General features: G+C 41.0%; 2 protein-coding genes across 2 annotated transcripts in view; one reads left to right on the top strand and one right to left on the bottom strand.

The window, feature by feature from the left end:
- Nucleotides 1-21,176, bottom strand: part of CPAP (centrosome assembly and centriole elongation protein) — a 95,106-nt gene that overhangs the window by 32,392 nt on the left and 41,538 nt on the right. The window lies entirely within an intron of this gene.
- Nucleotides 1-21,176, top strand: part of PARP4 (poly(ADP-ribose) polymerase family member 4) — a 63,078-nt gene that overhangs the window by 2,763 nt on the left and 39,139 nt on the right. Inside the window, exons 2-13 of the mRNA XM_081326686.1 lie at nt 752-884; nt 5,167-5,341; nt 7,866-7,974; nt 9,420-9,498; nt 10,383-10,490; nt 13,082-13,231; nt 13,910-14,044; nt 15,332-15,505; nt 16,929-17,086; nt 17,904-18,041; nt 19,458-19,553; nt 20,364-20,550. Of these exons, the coding sequence (XP_081182812.1) occupies nt 753-884; nt 5,167-5,341; nt 7,866-7,974; nt 9,420-9,498; nt 10,383-10,490; nt 13,082-13,231; nt 13,910-14,044; nt 15,332-15,505; nt 16,929-17,086; nt 17,904-18,041; nt 19,458-19,553; nt 20,364-20,550 (1,641 nt within the window). The 5' untranslated portion in view covers nt 752. The remainder of the gene's footprint in view (nt 1-751; nt 885-5,166; nt 5,342-7,865; nt 7,975-9,419; nt 9,499-10,382; nt 10,491-13,081; nt 13,232-13,909; nt 14,045-15,331; nt 15,506-16,928; nt 17,087-17,903; nt 18,042-19,457; nt 19,554-20,363; nt 20,551-21,176) is intronic.

Consider the following 21,176-nt stretch of genomic DNA (forward strand, 5'->3'; position numbering starts at 1 on the left):
CCTTTGCATCTTCATGTAGGAGTGAAAAAAATGGATTAAAACTAGTCATGCCATCCTGCCAACTAATTTAACAATTAACAGTTATTCTAACCAATGTTCCTTTACATACTGAACCTTTAGATCAAGTCAAGTTCTCCCCAACTGAGTGTTAATAATGCTACCAGCCAGCTGGATTCCACTCTCCTATTCTCTCACTGCAGGTGGGGTCCTCACCAATTTCTAGCTGTAACCTGGAGAATACATTGTAAAAGTATCTCTAAAATCTGGTTTTGAGTCTGCTGAGTTGGTCAGTCTCTTATCTGATTTCAGAGTGGCTCCTGGAACATCTCAGAATAAGTCCCAGTGAAAAGTAAAAACATCAAACCATGATAATAGTCTAGGCTAATTAAAATATTTTTTTCTAATGTTCAGAAGGGTGATCGAATTAACCATTTCTATTCATTATATAACGTAGTTATTTTTAGAAATATTTTATGCATCTGGTTGAACTTGAATTCAGATGTGTATGTACACACACACACACACGTGTGTGTGTGTGTATGTGTGTGTGTGTATGAAGCATTCTGAGTCACTGACTGTAATTAATGATGATCATGAAGCCAGACATATCGTAAACATATATTGAGTAAATATTGAAGCTTTCCATTCCTGGGCATGGTCAGGTTAGCATTGCAAATCAAAGTTGTCATGGCCCAAAGTAATAAAAAAAAATCCTTGCTGCAACTATACTGATTTGAAATTTGCTTTGCAGGATGACAATTGCAACTTTTGCCAGCTGCATATTCTTTCTGAGAATCAAAAAGTTAACAATTCTAGAAAAGAACAGACTGAAGAAGTCCATTAAGGAAAATGGTGGGCAGATTGCATTTGGATTAAATCAAGAGGTATGTTTAGCGTTACGTCTTTGGGTCTTTGGTAGGGAGAGCAGCAAACTCAAGAAAGGAGTTTCAGTCTATAATGAAATACAGTTGGATAAATGAAAAAAATATTTACTTCAACGAATGATAAATATGACTGATTTAGTTTGGGTCCTATGTCTTCTATATGTAAGAGAGTAGATTTTATATGGTAGATGCCAACTTACTCCTTACGGAATGTCATGTTACAGAAATGAAGGAAATTTTTGTAGGAGTTAAATAGGAAATGTAAAATCTCTTTGGATTTATCTATCTATTATGTGAAAGGTTTCTTTAAAAAGTTATTAAAATTATGAATTAGATTGTTTTCATACACATTTGTGTTTTAATACACATTTTTAAATAAGGATCTCTATTAGAAAAGCAGCAATTTAAGATATACCGTATATACTTGAGTATAAGCCGAATTTTTCAGCCCACTTTTTGGGCTGAAAAACTCCACTTCGGCTTATACTCCAGTCAACAAAAAAAAGAACTGTCCCTTCGTTCGGAACAGGCTGCTGAGAGAAGGGAGCGGCAGAGCCTTGCAGAGCTGGCGGCAGTCCAGCGTTGTTTCTCCCCCTCGTGCGTGCGTGTGTGTGTCAGACCCACGGGAATGGCTGGTAGGGAAGCGGCATTCCGGCATTCCCCCCCTTCCTGTGTGTCGAGCCCACGGGGCTTGACACACAGAGAAACGCAAATGCCGGACTGCCGCCACCTTTACTAGCCATTCCTGCGGGTCTGACACACACACACACACACACACACACACACGAGGGGGAGCACGAGGGGGAGAAACAACGCTGGACTGCCGCCACCTCTGCCAGCCCTGCAAGCCTCTGCCACCCCGGCGTTGGTGGTCGAGCTCTTCGGAGCCGGCAGAGAATCTCCCGCAGGAGGAGGTCGCGGCTTTCTCTCTTGCTTCGGACTGCAAGGATTTAAACTCCAGGAACAAATCCCGATGGAAGTTTTTTTAAAAAAATACTCCTCCGGGTCGGACAGGGGACCGAGGCTGAGGTCTAGGGGTAGTGGGGGGGGGGTCGCGGACCTAGATGGGCTCAAGTGGAAGCCAAGCAGCCCTCCCGAATCTGGGCTTCTGGACGGAGCAGCCGGTGGTGCGTTTCAAAAAGCAGAAAAGTTGGATTTTGAACATTTCAGAGGCCGTGGGTCAAGCAGGCTACGCTTCCCCGGGCGCTGCAACGGCACCCGTTTTCCCCGGCGAGTTTTCCCTACCTGGCCCCTGCAGAATCGCGGCGGCGCCCCTGGAGAAGCCTACCCCGAGGCTGCGGCCGATTTTTCCTTCTCCAGGCCTCTGCCGCCCGTTTCTGTCTGACACACACACACGCACGCACGAGGGGGAGAAACAACGCTCTGGGCGGCAGAGGCCTGGAGAAGGAAAAATCAGATTACCCCTTCCACACGTAAAACTTCCAGTTTAATTACAAAGGAAGAAGAGAGAAACTTAGATCAACAGCTCACCTTCCTTTTCCTCTAGGTTGCAAGGGGAAAAATAAAAATCAAAGATCCTTGGAAGTAATGGTTGGAAAAGTTTGCAAGTCTTTGGGAAAGTTCAAGAAGTGAAAGGAATACCCTCCTCTTGAAAGACCAGATAAGGCAGACAGGGAGATGAAGAGTTCAACCGAGTTTCCTCTTTTGTTCAGGCATCTGCACCCGCTGCTTTTAAACTCGCCGGGCGCTGCAAGGGCACCCGTTTTCCCCGGCGAGTTTTCCCTACCTGGCCCCTGCAGAATCGCGGCGGCGCCCCCGGAGAAGCCTACCCCGAGGCTGCGGCCGATTTTTCCTTCTCCAGGCCTCTGCCGCCCAGAGCGTTGTTTCTCCCCCTCGTGCGTGCGTGTGTGTGTGTGTGTGTCAGACAGAAACGGGCGGCAGAGGCTCGGAGAGGAGTTAGGGTACACCGGGACTCCCAGGCGCGGACCCGGGTGTCCTTTTTCGCAGCTTGCCAAGCGGTCGGGAGCCGCGACTTGTTGCTTCTGCGCGACTCTTGGGAAGACGCAGAGGGTCCTCTGGCAAAAGCAGATGCGCCCTGGCCGGCCGGGCGCTTCTTTGCTTTCTTTTCCAATCCCCTCCCCCAAAATGTATTGTGGTCGGTATTTGGCGACCGAGTCCAGTGGCTTTTGCTGCTCCTGAGGAGGAGGAGGAGGAGGAGGAGGAGGAGGAGGAGGAAGAGGAGGAGGACAGGTGAAAAGGCCGAGGCTTTGTTATGCGCTGGATGCTCTGGCTTCCCCCCCTCCCTGCCTGTACAACAGGTAGCGATGTCAGAAGCCGGGAAAAGCAGCGCGCCGAGTCCCGGCCGAGGCGACGCTTTTGTTCTCCTCGCCTGGATGCGCTTCCAAAAGTGAAAGGAAAGAGGCTTCACCCAAAACTTGCTTCCCGTTTTCCTCCCCCTCCCCCCTTTTCCCTTTCTCCCTCCTCCCAGCGCGGCGCTTTGAGTAGTAGCCCTTCCACTCCCCGGCTCCCATCCCGGGTTCTTGAAAGCCCCGGTTTTCGTCCTTGGGTACGGGAAGAGGACTCCCGGCGCCCACCCGGCCGAATTGCGAGGGGAGATCATTCTCCGCGCCTGTCAAAGGGGACCCAAACAAAGAGGTGCATTTGCCGGAAACAATGATCGGAGGGATTCTCCTTGCCTTCTCCGCCTCCATGAAGATTTGTTTTTCTGGGAGGCTCACTTAGAGGGAAGTTTTGAACTGGAAGCCAGGGATGAGGCGAGAAACCAACAGCCTGCGTCCGTCTCTCTCTTTATGTATATTTCTGTATATACCGTATCTTATCTCGGGATCTAGACCTTTCGAAGGAGAAGGGGCGGCTGGAGTTCGTGAGTTGCTGTGGGACCCAAGGGTTGGGGGAAGAGAGATGGGAGGGAAAAGGGGAGAAACCTGCCGCTGGCTAGTTCTTTGTCTGATCGGGGAGCCTGAACAAAAGAGGAAACTTGGTTGAACTCTTCATCTCCCTGTCTGCCTTATCTGGTCTTTCAAGAGGAGGGTATTCCTTTCACTTCTTGAACTTTCCCAAAGACTTGCAAACTTTTCCAACCATTACTTCCAAGGATCTTTGATTTTTATTTTTCCCCTTGCAACCTAGAGGAAAAGGAAGGTGAGCTGTTGATCTAAGTTTCTCTCTTCTTCCTTTGTAATTAAACTGGAAGTTTTACGTGTGGAAGGGGTAATCTGGTTTTTCCTTCTCCAGGCCTCTGCCGCCCAGAGCGTTGTTTCTCCCCCTCGTGCGTGCGTGTGTGTGTGTGTGTCAGACAGAAACGGGCGGCAGAGGCCTGGAGAAGGAAAAATCGGCCACTGCTTCTTTCCGCTGCGGAAAGAAGCAGGCAGGCAGGGCGCGGAGGTCCGGAGACCTGCCGACGTTTGGGGAGGTTTGGGGAGGTGCGCGCGCACCTCCCCAAACCTCCCCAAACTTCGGCAGGTCTCCGGACGGCGACGGCTTGGGAGAGGTGCGCGCGATCCTGGAAGCACCGAAGCCTCGGCCGCGCGCAAGTCCTCGGTAAGCTCCGGGCGGTCACTTGCTTCGCGTCTCCTGAGGGAAGGGGGGGCGACTGGAGCAGGCGTGTTTCCTCGCCTGCTGGGCACCGCGATTTGCCCGGGGAACGCGCGGGCCCCGAATGGCAGCGTGGAGCGAGGAAGCGGACAGCCAGGGCTTCCCCGAGAGCCGCGGCCACACAGGGTATTCCTGTGTATTCAGGCTTGCAAAATGGCGGATCGAGCCTCTGCTGGCGGCAGAGGCTTGCAGAGCGCGGATCCAGCCTCCGGCGGCGGCGGAGGCTTGCAGAGTGCGGATCCAGCCTCCGCCAGCGGCGGAGGCTTGCAGAACGGCGGATCGGCTTATACTCGAGTCAACAACTTTTCCCAGTTTTTGGGGGTGAAATTGGGGGTCTCGGCTTATACTCGAGTCGGCTTATACTCAAGTATATACGGTATGTTTTTTTGAGATTTATTTTGTAAATAAATTCCTCCTGAGACTAGGGAGAAGAAAACAAACTTGAATCACTTAAATGCCTTAGTAAGAAACCTTCAAATATGACTCAAAGGGAGAATTTACTTCTTTCTAAGAAGCAAATAGGTAAAGAGATGCATTAAAATTATGTAAATGATTAAACAGATCGTCAATGAGAAAGAAAGCGGTTAAAAGTGATCAAATGTATGTTCAATTATTTAAAAACAACACGTGGAACCTGATTTTGTAGAAGCATGGGTCAGTAAGGGTAATGCCTCATGTGATGAATTGGGTCCTAATGTAATTTTAGTGCACTCATGTTGTCACTGATGATGCTGATGCACTCACCCCCAGTCATCTGAAAACCATCCAGAAGTATGAGCTGCCTATGGTAAATGTTGATTTCATATGGGAGTCAATCAAAGAAAGAAGACTTCTACAATGTGAGAACTATGAACTATCCCAAACAATGCCCTGTGAAACAGGTAAGGAAGTTTCTTTTGGATTAGATACATTTTATTCAAAAGAATTTCCATCTATACCAGTAACCTAAAAGTACTGAACTATATAGCAGATAGGTAATCTTTTCCCCATTACTGTATATGACAGGCATGTCAAACTCCTGGCCTGTAGGCCTGATGCATCATACTAAAACCACACCCACCCCATTGCCGGCAATGGGGAAAACTCGCGTCGCGTGACATCACATGACATCACGAGTTTCACATGCCTGGTATATGAGGATATAGCATTTAGACTTATATACTGCTTCACATTGCTTTACAGCCCTTCTAAGTGGTTTACAGAGTAAGCATATTGCCCCCAACAATCTAGGTCTGTGGTGGCGAACCTATGGCATGCGTGCCACAGGTTGCATGCAGAGCCCTCTCTGTTGGCACGCACGTCGTCGCCTCAACCCTAGGCCTTCAGCTGGGTTTTATGAAACCTTTTCGCTTTAGGCCTCCACCACTGTGCAAAAATAAATAAATGGCGAGTTCATGGTGAGGTAATCCTAACCCTAAGTGGAATTTTCCTCCAATGGGATTTTCCCATGTATTTCACCAGGAAACATAGATAGGGCAGCCTAGAAAAGTAAGTGCCCTCCTAACCATACCCAAGCACTCCGAGTTTGTTGGCGAAGTCCATTTTCCTGTATGAGTTCATGGTGACCTAACCCTAACCCTAAGTGGAATTTTCCTCCAGTGGGCCATGCCCACCTGGCACATGATGATACATAAGTGGGTTTTAGGTCGCAATTTGGGCACTCGGTCTCTGAAAGGTTTGCCATGATTCATCTAGGTCAGGGGTGTCAAACTCAATTTCATTGAGGGCCACATCAGCATTGTGGTTACCCTGGGGGTGTGTGTGGCCAGGATGAGCGCAGCCTACTGGGTGGGTGTGGCTGGAGTGTGTGTGGCCTACTGGGTGGGCATGGCCAGCTCTACATCATTCACGTCAAGGGTGCCTATGGGGGCCTGTGCAGGAGTGGGACAGATCTGAGGGTCTCTGGCAGAAGGAGATGGGACCGAGCCAAGTGCCAAGGCATGGTCCACTGGAGGAGCCTCACTGTTCCTCTCAGGCCGGGGGGGGGGCTGGGCGGTGGTGCAGAGGTCAAATGCCCAGCCCAGCCCTCAAGAACCCGTGGCACTAAGCCCAGCTCCACTTCCCCAAGGGGGCGCCCAGCTGCACTTACCTTCTCCTCAAGGCTGCTGCTGCTGTGCTTGCTCTCCTTAGCCAGGTTGCTCATGATGGGTACGAGGGCAAAATCAAGAGGGAGGCCCACTCCCTCTCCATGTGAGGACACCTGGCTTTGTATCCAAAGCTTCCTTAGCAATAGGATGGGAAACCCCCCAGTATAGGCCAGGAGGAGGGGGCAAGGGGATGGTGAAAGGGCAGCAGGGAAGGCCTAAGGCAGGACTTCCCTCAGATCCTCCTTCCTTCCTTCCTTCCTTCCTTCCTTCCTTCCTTCCTTCCTTCCTTCCTTCCTTCCTTCCTTCCTTCCTTCCTTCCTTCCTTCCTTCCTTAGAGTGGTGGGAAAATATTTGAGATGAGGGAGGGAGAAAAACAGTCAAGAAACGCAGCTGGGGAAGTGCCATTCTTCATGAGGAATGAAGAAATGCACTATCGCCTGGAAGTGGCCAGCACATGGCCCTCGCCTACTTCACATATCCGGCTTGGTGGGCTCTGTGGGAGGGGATGCCATGAGCAGTATGAATTGATGTTACCTGCGCAATGTTGCCCAGCTCCTAGCCTTCCTGAAGTATGCAGGGCCATGTGCTGGCCACTTCCAGGCGATGGTGCATTTTTTCATTCCTCACAAAGGGTGATACCTCCCCAGTGTGCACCCAGGGGGCAGGGCTGACGTGGCAGGGGCTGGTTCCTCGCTGTTTCCAGATGGTCTTGTGGAGCTAAGACTGAATGCGTTTCAGCATAGATGGCCACCACGAAATTGTACATTAGCTCCCGGCTGGCCTGGGCTGAGGCTAAGGTAGCGGGGGCCGTTCCCTCACTGTTTCCACGATGGCTTTGCGGGCCACATGAAACCACTTCGCGGGCTGGATCGGGCCCCCAGGCCTTGTGTTTGACATGTCTGATCTAGGTCCTCATTTTTTCAACCTCAGAAGGATGGAAGGTTAAGTCAAATTTGAGCCACTCAGAATAGAACTGCCAAACTGCTGCAGTACTGCATTCTAACCACTGTGCCACCACACCTCATATGAAGTTAGAATTTAAGTATAATTTTCCCAGTCTAAGACATTTTGCCACAAGAAGCAAAAGAAGCATCCTTTGTTCATCATAAGCATCCTATTCTCTCCCTGAAAAGTCCAAAAATTTTTTAAATCAGAGAAAAAGTTGATGTCCTTTGTTTCTGAGATGCTGTCTAACTCTGCCGGATGTTAAGATTGGCCCTGGTAATCCATCTTCCTTAGGTTTTAGAGCATGTTCTGGTTATATTTCTTATACTCATTCAAACTAATAAATATAAAGTAAATATTGCATGACAAATAGGTACGGAGCCGACTTTAATGAATGGCGATGACAGCCCTAAGGAAAAAGATGTTTCTGAGGAGAATCACAAGCATATATGGGATGACAGCAGAAACTTAGAAAAACTAAGGTAACTCCCTTATGTAACATTTTTGTTTAAAAATGAAACCAAGTTCTTCAAGGAAATGTTTTGGAGATAGAATTCAGTGCATTATGAAGAATATTCTAATCTAGGGTCACTTTGTTGCATGCTCAATTAAAGCAACAAATTATAGGAAAGCACTGCCTTTATTTTGTCTCTAAAAGGTAAAGGTTCCCCTGCACATGCGTGCTAGTCGTTTCCGACTCTAGGGGCCGGTGCTCATCTCCATTTCAAAGCCGAAGAGCCAGCACTTGTCTGAGGACGTCTCCGTGGTCATGTGGCCGGCATGACTAGACGCCAAAGGCGCACGGAACGCTGTTACCTTCCCACCACAGTGGTCCCTATTTTTCTACTTGCATTTTTACGTGCTTTCGAACTGCTAGGTTGGCAGAAGCTGGGACAAGTAACAGGCGCTCACTCTGTTACGCGGCACTCGGGATTCGACCCGCCAAACTGCCGACCTTCTGATCGACAAGCTCAGCGTCCTAACCCACTGAGCCACCGCGTCTCTACAAAAAGGCAAAAGAGTTGCGAGTTCTCTGCATTTGACTAGATAAATTCTGTTTCTTCCTTTTGCAGAGGAGAGGCAAAATGACAGTATGTTTATTGGTAAACTTTTTTTAGCAGCAAAAGGCCATATAAAGTGTAAGGCTAATATGATGATGTCGGTGGAAGGGATGAGGATTAGAATTATTAATATGTTTGTACCCAGTATACTCAAGGTATATTTGACTTCATGCTAGCTGGGGATCATGGGTATTGAAGGAAAACAATGGAGGGTGTCAATTGGGTCATTAAATGTCTTCCCTCAGCCATTGTGAATATTCTGATAAGCTGACCAAAGTTAAAAAGCTTCCCCCATATTGTTGTTGTTGTTGAGCTTGTATGTTGCCTGATTCCTAATAATTCTGGATGACGCACAAAAATCTAACCAATAAGGAAGTATTAAAGGACTATGATGTGTCTCCCCCTCCCCCCACTTACCTTGCTTCACAATTATTATTGTACAGACAGGTTTTTAGAAGTGCAGGTAATTAGCTACAAAGCTGTCTTGAAGCCTAGTATGAAGGCACCATGGAAATTCAGTGGCTTAATTGCTGTGGAGAATGGAGAGAACCAGAGACCCTGGAAGTGGGAATTGGTGTGAGATCTGGTCAGTAGAAACTGCCCCTTTTCCCAGCTTGGCAGATCTCCTGTATTCCCAGTCATAAATTGGAAGCTTACCGTAGCCGAGCCTGAAGCAAATCAACTTCCTTGTTTAACCCTGATAACATGTAGTACAGTTTTGGAAAGTAGCGCTAGAGCCTCCTTTGGAAGTACACTCTGTCACTGGCTTTGGAAAAGTTAAATCTCATTATTTCCATTAGCCATCTGGTTATTTCCAATGGTCTTAACCACATTCAGCAACAAATAAGACATTTTTTTTGTTCCAGATGGTATTCAGAGAACGATGAATATGCTCCATATTTTCCTAAAGAGTTTGAGCTTGCAAAATATGACATCCTTGAAAAGGTAATTTTTCTTTGTTATTGTACTTTCTAACATAATATACACATAAAAACATAACTTATACAAATTATGTTTTTTATTTGTACAGAAACATAAAGGTAAAGTGTACACACATCATTTACAATCTATAAATGTATTTCAAATATATTAAGCCACTGATTTTTGCTTGCCATTAAAACTATAGTTATTCTAGTTATTTCTGTAACTAGAAATTAGCTGTACCATCAAAAAAAACACCCCAGGTAATTGTATAATAATTGCTGTATGTGTAATTCCAAGAAGCATGATAATCTGTATCTGGGAAACTAATAAATGAACAAAGAAATGTATACATAATATTTGTTCACATCTATTTTATATTCACTTATTATATTTGGATATGATTTAGCATTATGCAAACAATCTACAAAAGGGTCCAACACTCATTCTGTCCTCTTCTAATAAAATTCCAGAAGTGACCAGAAACATCTATTTTCTACTTTAAATTAACTTCAGATTGCTATGCTATGCAAACAAAGAATTTTCATTCATTATGATTAACAATAATTGATCAATGGAAGCCAGAATCAAAAATAGTTTGTTTTTTCTGGATGTAAAAACAAATTACTGAAATCTTTTTTCACCATTGCATTTGTCAGTCAGGTTTTTAACAGCAATTGGAAAAGATAGCTTCCTATGGAAAGTTTCAAAGTAAGAAACATCCAAAAGTTGTCATCAAATATTTTTAATATGATAGGAGAAAAATAAATGCTTTAGGTATAATTGCATTGATTGAATTTAACTAATATATTAAATATATCAATAAATTAAACTAATTTCTGGTTAAATTTTTGTCCTTAATTATATTGCTGTAACCAAGTACATTTAATTATAATGCCTTTTTTCAGATTGCAGCACATGGTGAATATGTTGTTCTTGAAATGCAGTGCTTTCAGCAGGAGTGCAGTTACCCGTTTTGTATAAGAGCACATTATAGCATGCTGGAAGGACGCCCAGTAAGTTTGGATGGTTTTTATGAATATATATTAGCTTCTTTCTCATCTTGAATTCTATTCAATGTTTATTGTTTTAGATTAAATCTTATATTGTTGTGTTATGTTTTGGACTTTAAAGGACTAATAGTTTTAGTTATTAATATAGTTAAGTATAAATTTAAAAAATCATATTACTGTTTATCCTATTAAAGATAGCCCTCAACATATGATCACAATTGAGCCCAATATTTCTGTTGCTAAGCAAGACAGAGTTTGTTAACTGAGTTTTGCCCCATTTTACAATCTTTCTTATCACAATTATTAAGTGAATCACTGCAGTCATTAAGTTAGTAACATGGTTGTTAAGTGAATCTGGCTTCCGCATTGACTTTGCTTGTCAGAAGGTTGTAAAAGATGATCACATAACTCCAGAACACTGCAAGTGTCATAAACATGAGTCAATTGCCTAGTGTCTGAATTTTGATCACATAACCATGGGGATGATGCAATGGTCATAAGTGTGAAACACAGTCATAAGTCACTTTCTTCAGTTCTGTTGTAACTTTGAATGCTCACTAAATGAACTGTTCTAAGTCAAGGCCTACCTGTACTACGTTGGCAAATAATATATCTTTGTTTTCCAACACATATTTGAGATTGCAACTCCAATCATTACTGGCCAGTATGGTATCCTGTGCTAATTCTTCTTTCCAGCTCTTTGGACCGGTTCCCAATACCTATTTATCAGATTACACATCGAATCTGCTTTTAGTCTGTTTTTGGGGATGGGATATTTCTCTTCACTCTTTGATTGCTTTAGAGCAGCTGAGGAGCAACTGTTTTTCCTCATCCTGATTTAGTTACAGTGATACAATATTTTGTGTTTTTATCGATTGATAAATTTGTTATCAAGTCGGTGTTGGTTCTTATCAACCCCATAGAGAAATCTTTTCAAAGATGATCTGCCCTTAACTTGGTTTTGCAGTGGTGTACCCATCACCACTACAAATGAGTCCATCCATCTCGATGTTATTATCTTCTTTTCTTTCCTTTCATCTTTCCCAGCATTAGAGATAATATATCCAAAGTATGGTAATTAGAGTCTGGTCTCATGTGCTTCAGGTAAGAATTTTTGATTGATTGTTTTATGATTCATTATGATTTCACAAGAACCGTGGTGGCGCAGTGGTTAGAATGCAGCATCGCAGGGTAGTTCTTCTGAGTTTGATTCTCACTGGCTCAAGATTGACTCTGCCTTCCATCCTTCCAAGGTCGATAAAATGAGGACCCAGATTGTTGGGGGCAATATGCTGACTCTATAAAACGCTTAGAGAGGGCTGTAAAGCACTATGTAGTGGTATATAAGTCTAAGTGCTATTGCTAGTTCTATTGCTATTTGTTTCCTTGGTTATCCACAGTATTCTCAGGAATCTTGTCCTCAACCAAACCTTAATACATTTTCTGTTCTTCTTGGCCAAAGTCCAATGTTTATTTCCATAAAGTGTCACAAGGAAACCTACAGTTTTGATCTCTATAGATACAGATATAATATCTGAATATCTTTTCCAAAACCTTAACCTTAACAATTGCCAAGTGCTATTCTGCAATATATTTTTTGATTCTTAACTGGTAGTTCCTTTATTGTTCATAATTGATCCTAAAAGGCAAAAGCTATCCACCATTTCAAAATGTTCATGATCAATTGAAAGGCTCTTTGCCAAACCTTTGGTCATTTCACCTTCTTTAATCTTAGTCCCATTTTTTTCGCTGTGGTGCTTGACTTTCATTATTAGAACTTGCAGATTATTTGCATTTTTAGCTAACAGTTTCATCCACAGGCTATTGACGTTTCTTTTCCAATTTTAAAACCACATTCATCTTTTTCCAGTCCAGCTTCCCATAATATATATTCAGCATATAGGTTGAATAAATAAGAAGATAATATACAGCTTTGTTCAATAGTTTACTGATCTGGACCATTCTATTTCCCCATCTTTTGCCTAGATTGTGGCTTCTTTTCCTGAACATGTCTTCTAATTTTGTTGAAGAAGACATTTCATAGCTTGACATGGTCAACATAATCAAAGGCCTTTCCATAATAATGAAACTTCCCCTCCCCTGTCCTTCCCTGTCCTCCCCTTCGCCTCCACTAGCCTGAGCATCTAACATCTCCTTATCCATGTAGGTTTCTAATCTGCACTGAATTATCCTAGTTGTTATTATAAGTTTGTGTTGCCATTTATAATTACGTTTTTTAAGTAGTCAGAAAAATCTGACTTCAATTTTCTCCATCTGAAAAATGTTCAACTTTTGAATCACATCAAGTTCCTTTATTCACAAAATGTTTCTGCAGAAGTAGGAAATTAGTTTAGCTGCTGTTCCCCTCTGCTTCCCAGTTTCTTGCAGGCTATCAATATGCTGTGTCAATAACTAGAATTATTGTTCTCAAGTGCAAAACTGTGACTGATCTTTAGAGAAGAAGTTTAAAGCAGGCACATTCCTTTCAAAATGGCAGCCTTGTACATCATACCATAAGATAAATATTGGTTTCTCTATGAACTTTCCTCCTGATTTTTAAATTAATTATTTTAATAGCATACTTTTTTTCTTAGAAACAAAAACGACTGATGCCAGCTAAGACTTCTGAAGAAGCTAGAAGATTCTATGCCCTTTCTGTTCAAGATTTAAAGAAGACGGGTTTTGAATTAAGAAAAGACTTTCCATATCAAGCAGAATATTTAGTATCAGAACAATTACAAGAGGTTAGCATGTTTTTTAAATTTTTATTTAATGGTTTCATTGAATGATGAAGACTTTAAAGTTTTTCAAGCCTCAGATTTCTGTGGTAATATTTTTTTTATGCAAAGCAAAATGTTTTTCTCATAGGAATTGTTTCTTTTTTGTTGCCAGAATTAGCTTGGGTCATTCTAATCACTCAGTCTCTTCCTAGTCACATATAGAAAAGAAAAGAAACGCATCAAGAAGACACTACTATTTAGTTACTTGTTCAATTCAGAGGTCATATCCAACAGGGTTGTTTAAAATCAGATCCAGAGCATTTCACATCCCTCTTATATGTCGTAGTTTGTGTCATACCACAAGAAATTTCTCAGCCATAAGCAGCATGGCTTCTTGCTGGTGCTATTATGCTTGCGGATTGTACTTTACTAATACTGCAAATAAAAATAGATATTTTTTAAAAACCTGATAACTTATGTTTAGGTCTGTTTCAGGAATTTTAGACATATTTTAAAAAGGCATTTGAGATTAAAAGTAGAAATAAATGGATTTTGTTCATACTTTTTTATATTTTGAATGTACTATGTAGTTTGATTTGAATGCAACCAATATGGGCAGTTAATTATTGAATTGTCTTTATTTTTAACTTTTTTAATTGCTGATTGTCTTTTAGCATCTTAGTTTTAGTTCTTTATTTACAGATGCTTGTAGCAGATGCAGTCAATACCATTGATTTGTCTGAAGAAGTTGGTAGGTTTGTGGAACTTATATGGACCGAAGCAGTTGGATGCCTGGATGATCTGCTAGATACACACGTAACAATCAGCCTCAATGATGTATGCAACTTTGCTTGGAAATTTTAGTTCTTCTAGAGCAGACATGTCAAACACAAGGCCCGGGGGCCGGATGCGGCCCGCGAAGTGGTTTCATGTGGCTCGCGAAGCCATCCTGGAAACAGTGAGGGAACGGCCCCCACTGCCTTGGCCCTGGCCCAGAGACCCTCGTTCTGCCAGAGACCCTCAGATCTGTCCCACTCCTGCCCAGGCCCCCATAGGCACCCTTGATGTGAACGATGTAGAGCTGGCCACGCCCACCCAGTAGGCCATACACACTCTAGCCACGCCCACCCAGTAGGCCACGCCCACCCAGGCCACGCCCACCCGGCCCCCTGAGGGCAACCGCAATGCTGATGCGGCCCTCAATGAAATTGAGTTTGACACCCCTGTTCTAGAGTGTGTGAAGAGAAATGAAATGTTAGGCAAAGATATTTTTTATCTAAGTTATGACAAGGTTCTCCACAGTTGGGATTAGTATGTCATGAAACATGCATATCATGTAATTGCATTAATTATTATTTGTCTATTCCTTATTGAAGCACACATATTATTGTATGGAAATTACTAAATTATGTGGCTGTGGAATGTGTGCAGATACTACATTCAAATGTTTTGTTTTACTTATTATTTTGTGAATCTTAACAACCAACTGTTCATTGGGAGCTCAAGGCAAGATACTTGAGGATTTATTCTCCCTTTTTTATTCCAACAGTTAAAGAGAATGACTGCTTGAAAATTATCCATTGAATTTTGTGGTCAAATGGGGATTTGGACCCAGGTCTTTCCAGTCCTGTAACCTCTCCACTCCTTTTGTTCATTATAGGTTCTATCAGCTTTTCCCAGCCTCTCTACTCTCAGCTTCTAGAACCCCAAGCAATGATTGTGCTGCTACTGAATTTTAGAGCTGAAATCCAAGGAACTGGCTGGTGTCCCACAACCAACTTACATGTCTAAAATAGCTACGTGGGCTTAGTTCACCCGCGACATTGCACCAGACATATTTGAAACGGATATCGAGTGGTCTAAACAATATTCTGTTGGCTAATGATAGAATTATGTTTTAGTATTCTAAAAGATTAAGTTAGAATGTGACTAACCATTACTAGTAATAAAAAAAAAATTCTCTCACAACATACCGGTTAGGTGCATAAATGTTCGCGCGTCTGTGAGAGGCTTTGTGAAGGGAAGTTCAGAAGATGGCAGGCGATTTCCCCAGTTTGTTCTTCCTATATGTCATAATGTTTCTTTCTTTAAAGAAAGCCTTTTAATACAACATTTCCTTAAAAGGTGAGCAGAGCTGAAGGCATTCTTCTTCAGGCAAAAAAGTCTTGGGATGAATCGGGATCTCTAACAGAGCTGTCCGCAGTCATGTCAGAATTCTATAAAATCATACCCCACAAAAATGTTTCGGATGATGATGTTAGCAAAGAACTGATATATACTAAACGGGATCTCTGTCAGGTAACAGTATCAGATTTTGTTTAACACTTCAATGCCTTCTATGTATAAGCAGAATCATTAATATAGATTCCACAGCAGTTCAATAAACTTGAAAGATGCTCCAAATTGCTATCTCTTAGTCAAAATCACAGAAAGAAAAAAAATCACTTGAGGTATAGAGGTCATGAGCTGAATTACAACTCTCAAAAATATTTATTGGTTGATTTTTATATTGGTCCATGGCATAACCAGTGGCTAAGAATTGTAGGAGTTGCAGTTTCATTTATCTAGAATATATATGAAGTTGAGGAAGTTTGGCTCTTAAGGAGACATTCCTTTGTGCCTTATATTGAAATTGAAATTGCAGATGGTGAGTTTAGGCTTTCAAGTTAAGATACCTGATGGAACCTCAGCCAGGGCCAGGATTTCCTGATCTCTTTGTAAAGTTGATTTTAATCTGTAATTGAATAGTTTAGAAATAACACCCCAAACAAAATCTTATAAAAATAAAAGAATTATAAACAGCAAGTTACAGAAACAGGATTAAATCAAGAAAGAAACAAAAATATCTATGTTCAGTAGAACAAGTTAAAATTTGACTGCATGGAATCATATTACTCAGATTTTTCAAGACATTGGTTTTTAAAAATTAATAGGTAAAAATACAAACATGTCTGGAGTTCAGGGTTTTCAGTCAAGTCCCATAGGACATTTTCAGTAGAAATGAGACAATTAAAGCTTCTGTACACATCAGCGATGTCCTAGGAGATTAAAAAAAATCTCAGGATGCTGACTTGCAACAATGTGATTCAAGCCCCTTCCTTTATATTCAACACTCTAAAAGAAGTGAGTTTTTATTCATATTTATATTTTGATTAGTTCCAAATTTTATAGATGTAATTTAACATTACATTCACATTGCTAACCCTTATTTTTCCAATACCTTAATATTTTAAAATGATTCATAGAGCTGTCCATCTCAAGCAATTCTGGGTGCTTTACATTCTTATTAACATTAACCTAAAATGATGTCATTGCAGGAATATACCCAAAACATAAGTCATATATTCCCTTATATTACACTTCCAACACAACACAAGTTGAAACCAAGCTCTTACAATACATTCCATGGGACATCGGGTAGAGACAAAAATACTTTATAGTGAGTTACTCATACCTTTACAAAGTGGGCCATTAATTTAGCATTCTTTAAGATTCTAATTTGTTAAAATAAACCTATTTCATTACTTCTGCCTATATCACAGATCTATAAAATCATAATTGTAAGGGTCCTTTGTTGATACTGTTCTGAAGACTCCCAGCAGCGGCGCTGCCTTATTTCATACTTTTTGGTCTTCTGGCAAAGAGTGGAATAAATAATCAATTGATAAGTGGACTTTTTTTGTCATAGAAATATAACAACTGTCAATTCCATCTTTTACAGCTGATTAGAGATATGCTGAATATTAATGAAATAAACATGTATGTTCTTAACCCATCATCCCTTTCTAAGTATCGGGCTTTGAGATGCAGGATTGATGTTCTAGATGTGGAAAGTGAAGAGTTTAACAATGTCAAACGCTTGCTAGAACAAAACTCCAGGTAATTTTTCATTTTGGTATGAGATTTTAGGATTTGTATTATGCAGGTTCCATTTTTTTTCTTTATGAGTCATGATTGTGCAGTGGTTAGAATGTAGCACTGCAGGCTACTTCTGTTGATTGCCGGCTGCCAGCAATTCGGCAGTTCGATTCTCACCGGCTCAAAGTTGATTCAGCCTTCCATTCTCCCGAAGTCAGTAAAATGAGGACCCAGATTGTTGGGGGGCAACATACTGACTCTGTAAACTGCTTAGAGAGGGCTGTAAAGCACTGTGAAGCATATATAAGTCTAAGTGCTATTACTAAGTGCTATATACAAACTAGCAAAAAAAAAAAGCAAAATGCCACACTTGGAGACTGTGAAATGGGGAAAGTAGTTAAGCAACTGGAGGAATGGAAACAGATTTTCTGCCAGCTGGGTCCAAAACTGAATTGTGTCAGTAACCTGTATGCAGCCTAAAGCTTTTGGGTTTTGGAAATGCCCAACAGCTTTTACTAAATAGAAATTGTTATTGGGAGAGAAGAACGAAATGAGATTTACCGAAAAATGAAATGAGATTTACCGCTTGTCCTGGCCTCAGCACCCTATTTTGGAAGGTGGCCCTTGTCCAGGCACTCAGAGGCCATGTGTGTCCCTTGCTGTTTGAAAGGATTATGCTCCTGTCATGGCTATTGACTTACTGAAATCTCTCTATATTCTGCAAGAGATGGATCCTCAATGGCATTAGGGATTCTGCAATTGAAATTACTATGGCCTGGCTATACATTTTAATAGAAAATTAATGGAATATTTATTTTCATTTTACTTTTTCTTGCAGTGAAAATCTAATACAGGTTTTGAATATATATAAAGTCAGCAGAGCAACTGAAGGAAGGGTGTTTGAGGGAAATCTTGGCAATGTTCAATCTTTATTCCATGGATCGTCTGTTTGCAACTTTGTGGGAATCCTCTCAAGGTAACAGCTTGAATTACATTCTATCTGTTGAAACTTGGTAGGTTGCTTTGTTTTGCTTTACTTTAAATGGGGCATAGCTATAAGGCAACTGGACAAAATAACAGTGTTATGAAAAACAACCCTCAGTCTTATATGTTAGACCAGCTCAGAGATACCTAGTACACATCTTCGGCTAAGCTTGGGCTAAGATAGAGAGGATGACAACATCACCAACCAGCTTCTAGTTGAATTGTGATTTCCTGGGAAAAGGAATGATTGCTAACAATTGAAACAGAAGGAACATTTCTTTCCCAGGGTTCTCTAGTGTCTGTTAGAATAGGAACCAATGTTTTAGCCAAGAATCTCATTTAAAAATTTTAAATTCCTTTTATCTTGGTGACAGTTGTCTCTAATTTTCCTGTATAAGTTTAAAAAAGCATTTTGTTTATTGAGAATCTTCAGGGAATTTATATTAGCCCTCTCTGATTTTTTTATAGTTTTGTTAAATAATTTGGAGCAGATCATTGGCCTCTTAGGCGCTGCTGAAATCCTTGTATCTATTTTTATATTGGATTCTTTTCCTGTTTCATCCATTTGCTGTTTCTCCATCCCCAAATGAGAAGGGCATTGTAATTTATATTTTTTTAGTATTAAATACTATCAAATTCTCTATTTAAGGTCAGAAGAAGCTTTAAAATTGTATCTTTCCTGTTCATGCAGTTTAACTGTCTATAAAAGTCTGCAGTTTGCCAGATTGGTTTATCTCCCATGGAGTGGAATAGTCAATAGCTCCAAGCCCATGCCTTGACTCTATACAGCTAAGAGGTAGCTATAGATTTTTTTTTGTTTTTAGTTTTTCCTAATTGCCAGAAAGGTAGCAGGTTGGCAAACTCCTATCTCTCTGGAACTGGAAGAGTTTACACCAGGCGGGGCACTCTCTAGATAGAAGATGACTGGTGACATTGATTAATACAAAGCTATTTTCCCAAGGGTCAGAAATGATCGGAGTCTGTAGACTCAGAGTTATTCTAATAGATTTCATACAACCCTCCTATTCTGAGCCAAGCTATATTCCTTTATACAATTTACTTAAACACGTGATGACTCAATCCATTGAGTTCAATGGATGTTTTTTTTATCTCTCCTGAATATGTTAGGTTTAATGAATATTTTCTCTTAAAAAATGGAAAGGCAGCTGTATATTATGCATTTAGCACATGTGGTTTGAGCTTCAGATGACGATGATGATGATGAGTGATAAAGGTAAATGTGAAGGAGAAGATTGGGAAAAATTTTAGAGCATGTATGTGCTGTTAGTTCCTTCTTCCTTAGTCGCCCAGTTCCAAAAGAAGAGCTGTTCAAAATTAATTTGCTAATAGAGAAACATTAACTTCAGGGTATCATGTGTTTTACCATGCTAATCTTTTTATTTTTTAGAGGACTTCTTTTGCCAAAGGTAGCTGAACAATGTGCCTTAGAAAGAACAGATTTTGGGTATTTAGGCAATGGCATTTATTTCAGCAACTCTGTAAGGTAAGATTTGAAGATTTTTTTTTCAGAACAGCAGTATTGTGTGTGTGTGTGTGTGACTTTTTTATAATATGGTGGACTAAAATGCAGTGAATTTGTATATTTTCCTACATAAATACTTCAGGGGAACAATGAACTTCAGGGTGGTGCAATGAACAGAGAATTGGCATTGGACTAGAGCAGATTTTCCCAATCTAATGCCTTTGAGATGGGCTGGAACCACAGTTCTTTGCATTTCAAAACAAGAAAAAATTCTAGGAGTTGTAAATCCCAATGCATTTAGAAATAAAGAATTGATTCAGATCAATTTTAATGAACTTTGACCAATTTGGCCTGATTTCAAAGCAAGTATGATTCTTGGTATAAGCCCATTTCCTTCTGCTGGGGTCACCCTCACTTTGCTTCAGCTTCACATTTGACTTGAGGCCAATGGAGAGCAGATAATCAATTGTCTATTGAAGAGAATAATTAATTTTAAAGATTATTTAAGATGTGTGTGAGAGACAACAGTGTGATACACCTAACAAATATTAACCAGGTAAGTTTTTCTCTTTCTACCAGTCCCAACACATTCCCCCCCCCAAACTACATGTAACTCTGGTGATTAAAAAGTTGCATATCCCTGCTTTAGAAACTGTTATGTAAGAAATGACAATCCAAACAGAACCAGTAAGGCTCAGACTGAGGTGGTCAGGACAGCAAGGCCAATTGGCAAGCTAATTTGCCTTTTTCTTTAACTAAAATAGTTAATCTAAAACATGGCTATGAAAAAAAAGCATTTGGAATAAGCAGGCATTTCTCTCTTTTTAACAGAACAAGCATGAAATACTCCCAGCCATGTGAAACAGATGGAACTCGACTGTTGCTCATTTGTGATGTAGCACTTGGAAAATGTTGGAAGACTGAGCAATACTGCTACTGTTCAAGGGAAGGACCACCATTCGGTCATAGTAGTGTGCATGGAATCCGTAGAACAGAAAAAAATCAAACTATTTTTGAGGTATTTGGTCCAGTTGGTTGTGAATAATCTAGAATAGAAGGGGGGAAAGGCAAGCTAATTGTAGCTAATAGTAAAAATGTTAAAAATGAACATAGAGCCAGTGGCTAAAAGTAAAAGCTGTTAGCTTAGTTTAACAATTATTATTTTTAAAATCCCTATTTCCTCTCTGATGTAATCCATTTTCCATGGAAGCATGATTTTTTCCATTTTAGCAGCAAATTTCAGATGTTAATATTACTGCTTTATGTATTTCCCCAAAGAGGATCACACTTTGCATACATTCCATTCTTTCAGATATGCTTAAGATGCTCTGCATTCTTCCCCAATATGTGTTATTTCTAACCAGAGTTCTATGAGTGAATAGGTCTTGGGAAGGGAAGAGATTTGTTTACGGTCCTCTGTAGCCAACAAACTTTCAATTAATTGTTTTTTATTTTATAATAATTTTATTAAACATTACAATTAAACAATAACAACTAATCCAAACTGAAAAGCAATAGAAGAGTATAAAAATAGAAAGTGCAGAAATGAAAGAATAGAAAATTAAAAAATAAAATAATAAAAATAAAAAGAAATAACTTCTCCCTTTTTAAAAAGTATGAACATTTATAGTAACTAATCACCTT

This window comes from Vipera berus (genome assembly GCF_964194415.1).
Source record: "Vipera berus genome assembly, chromosome: 4".
Lineage (NCBI taxonomy): Eukaryota > Metazoa > Chordata > Lepidosauria > Squamata > Viperidae > Vipera > Vipera berus.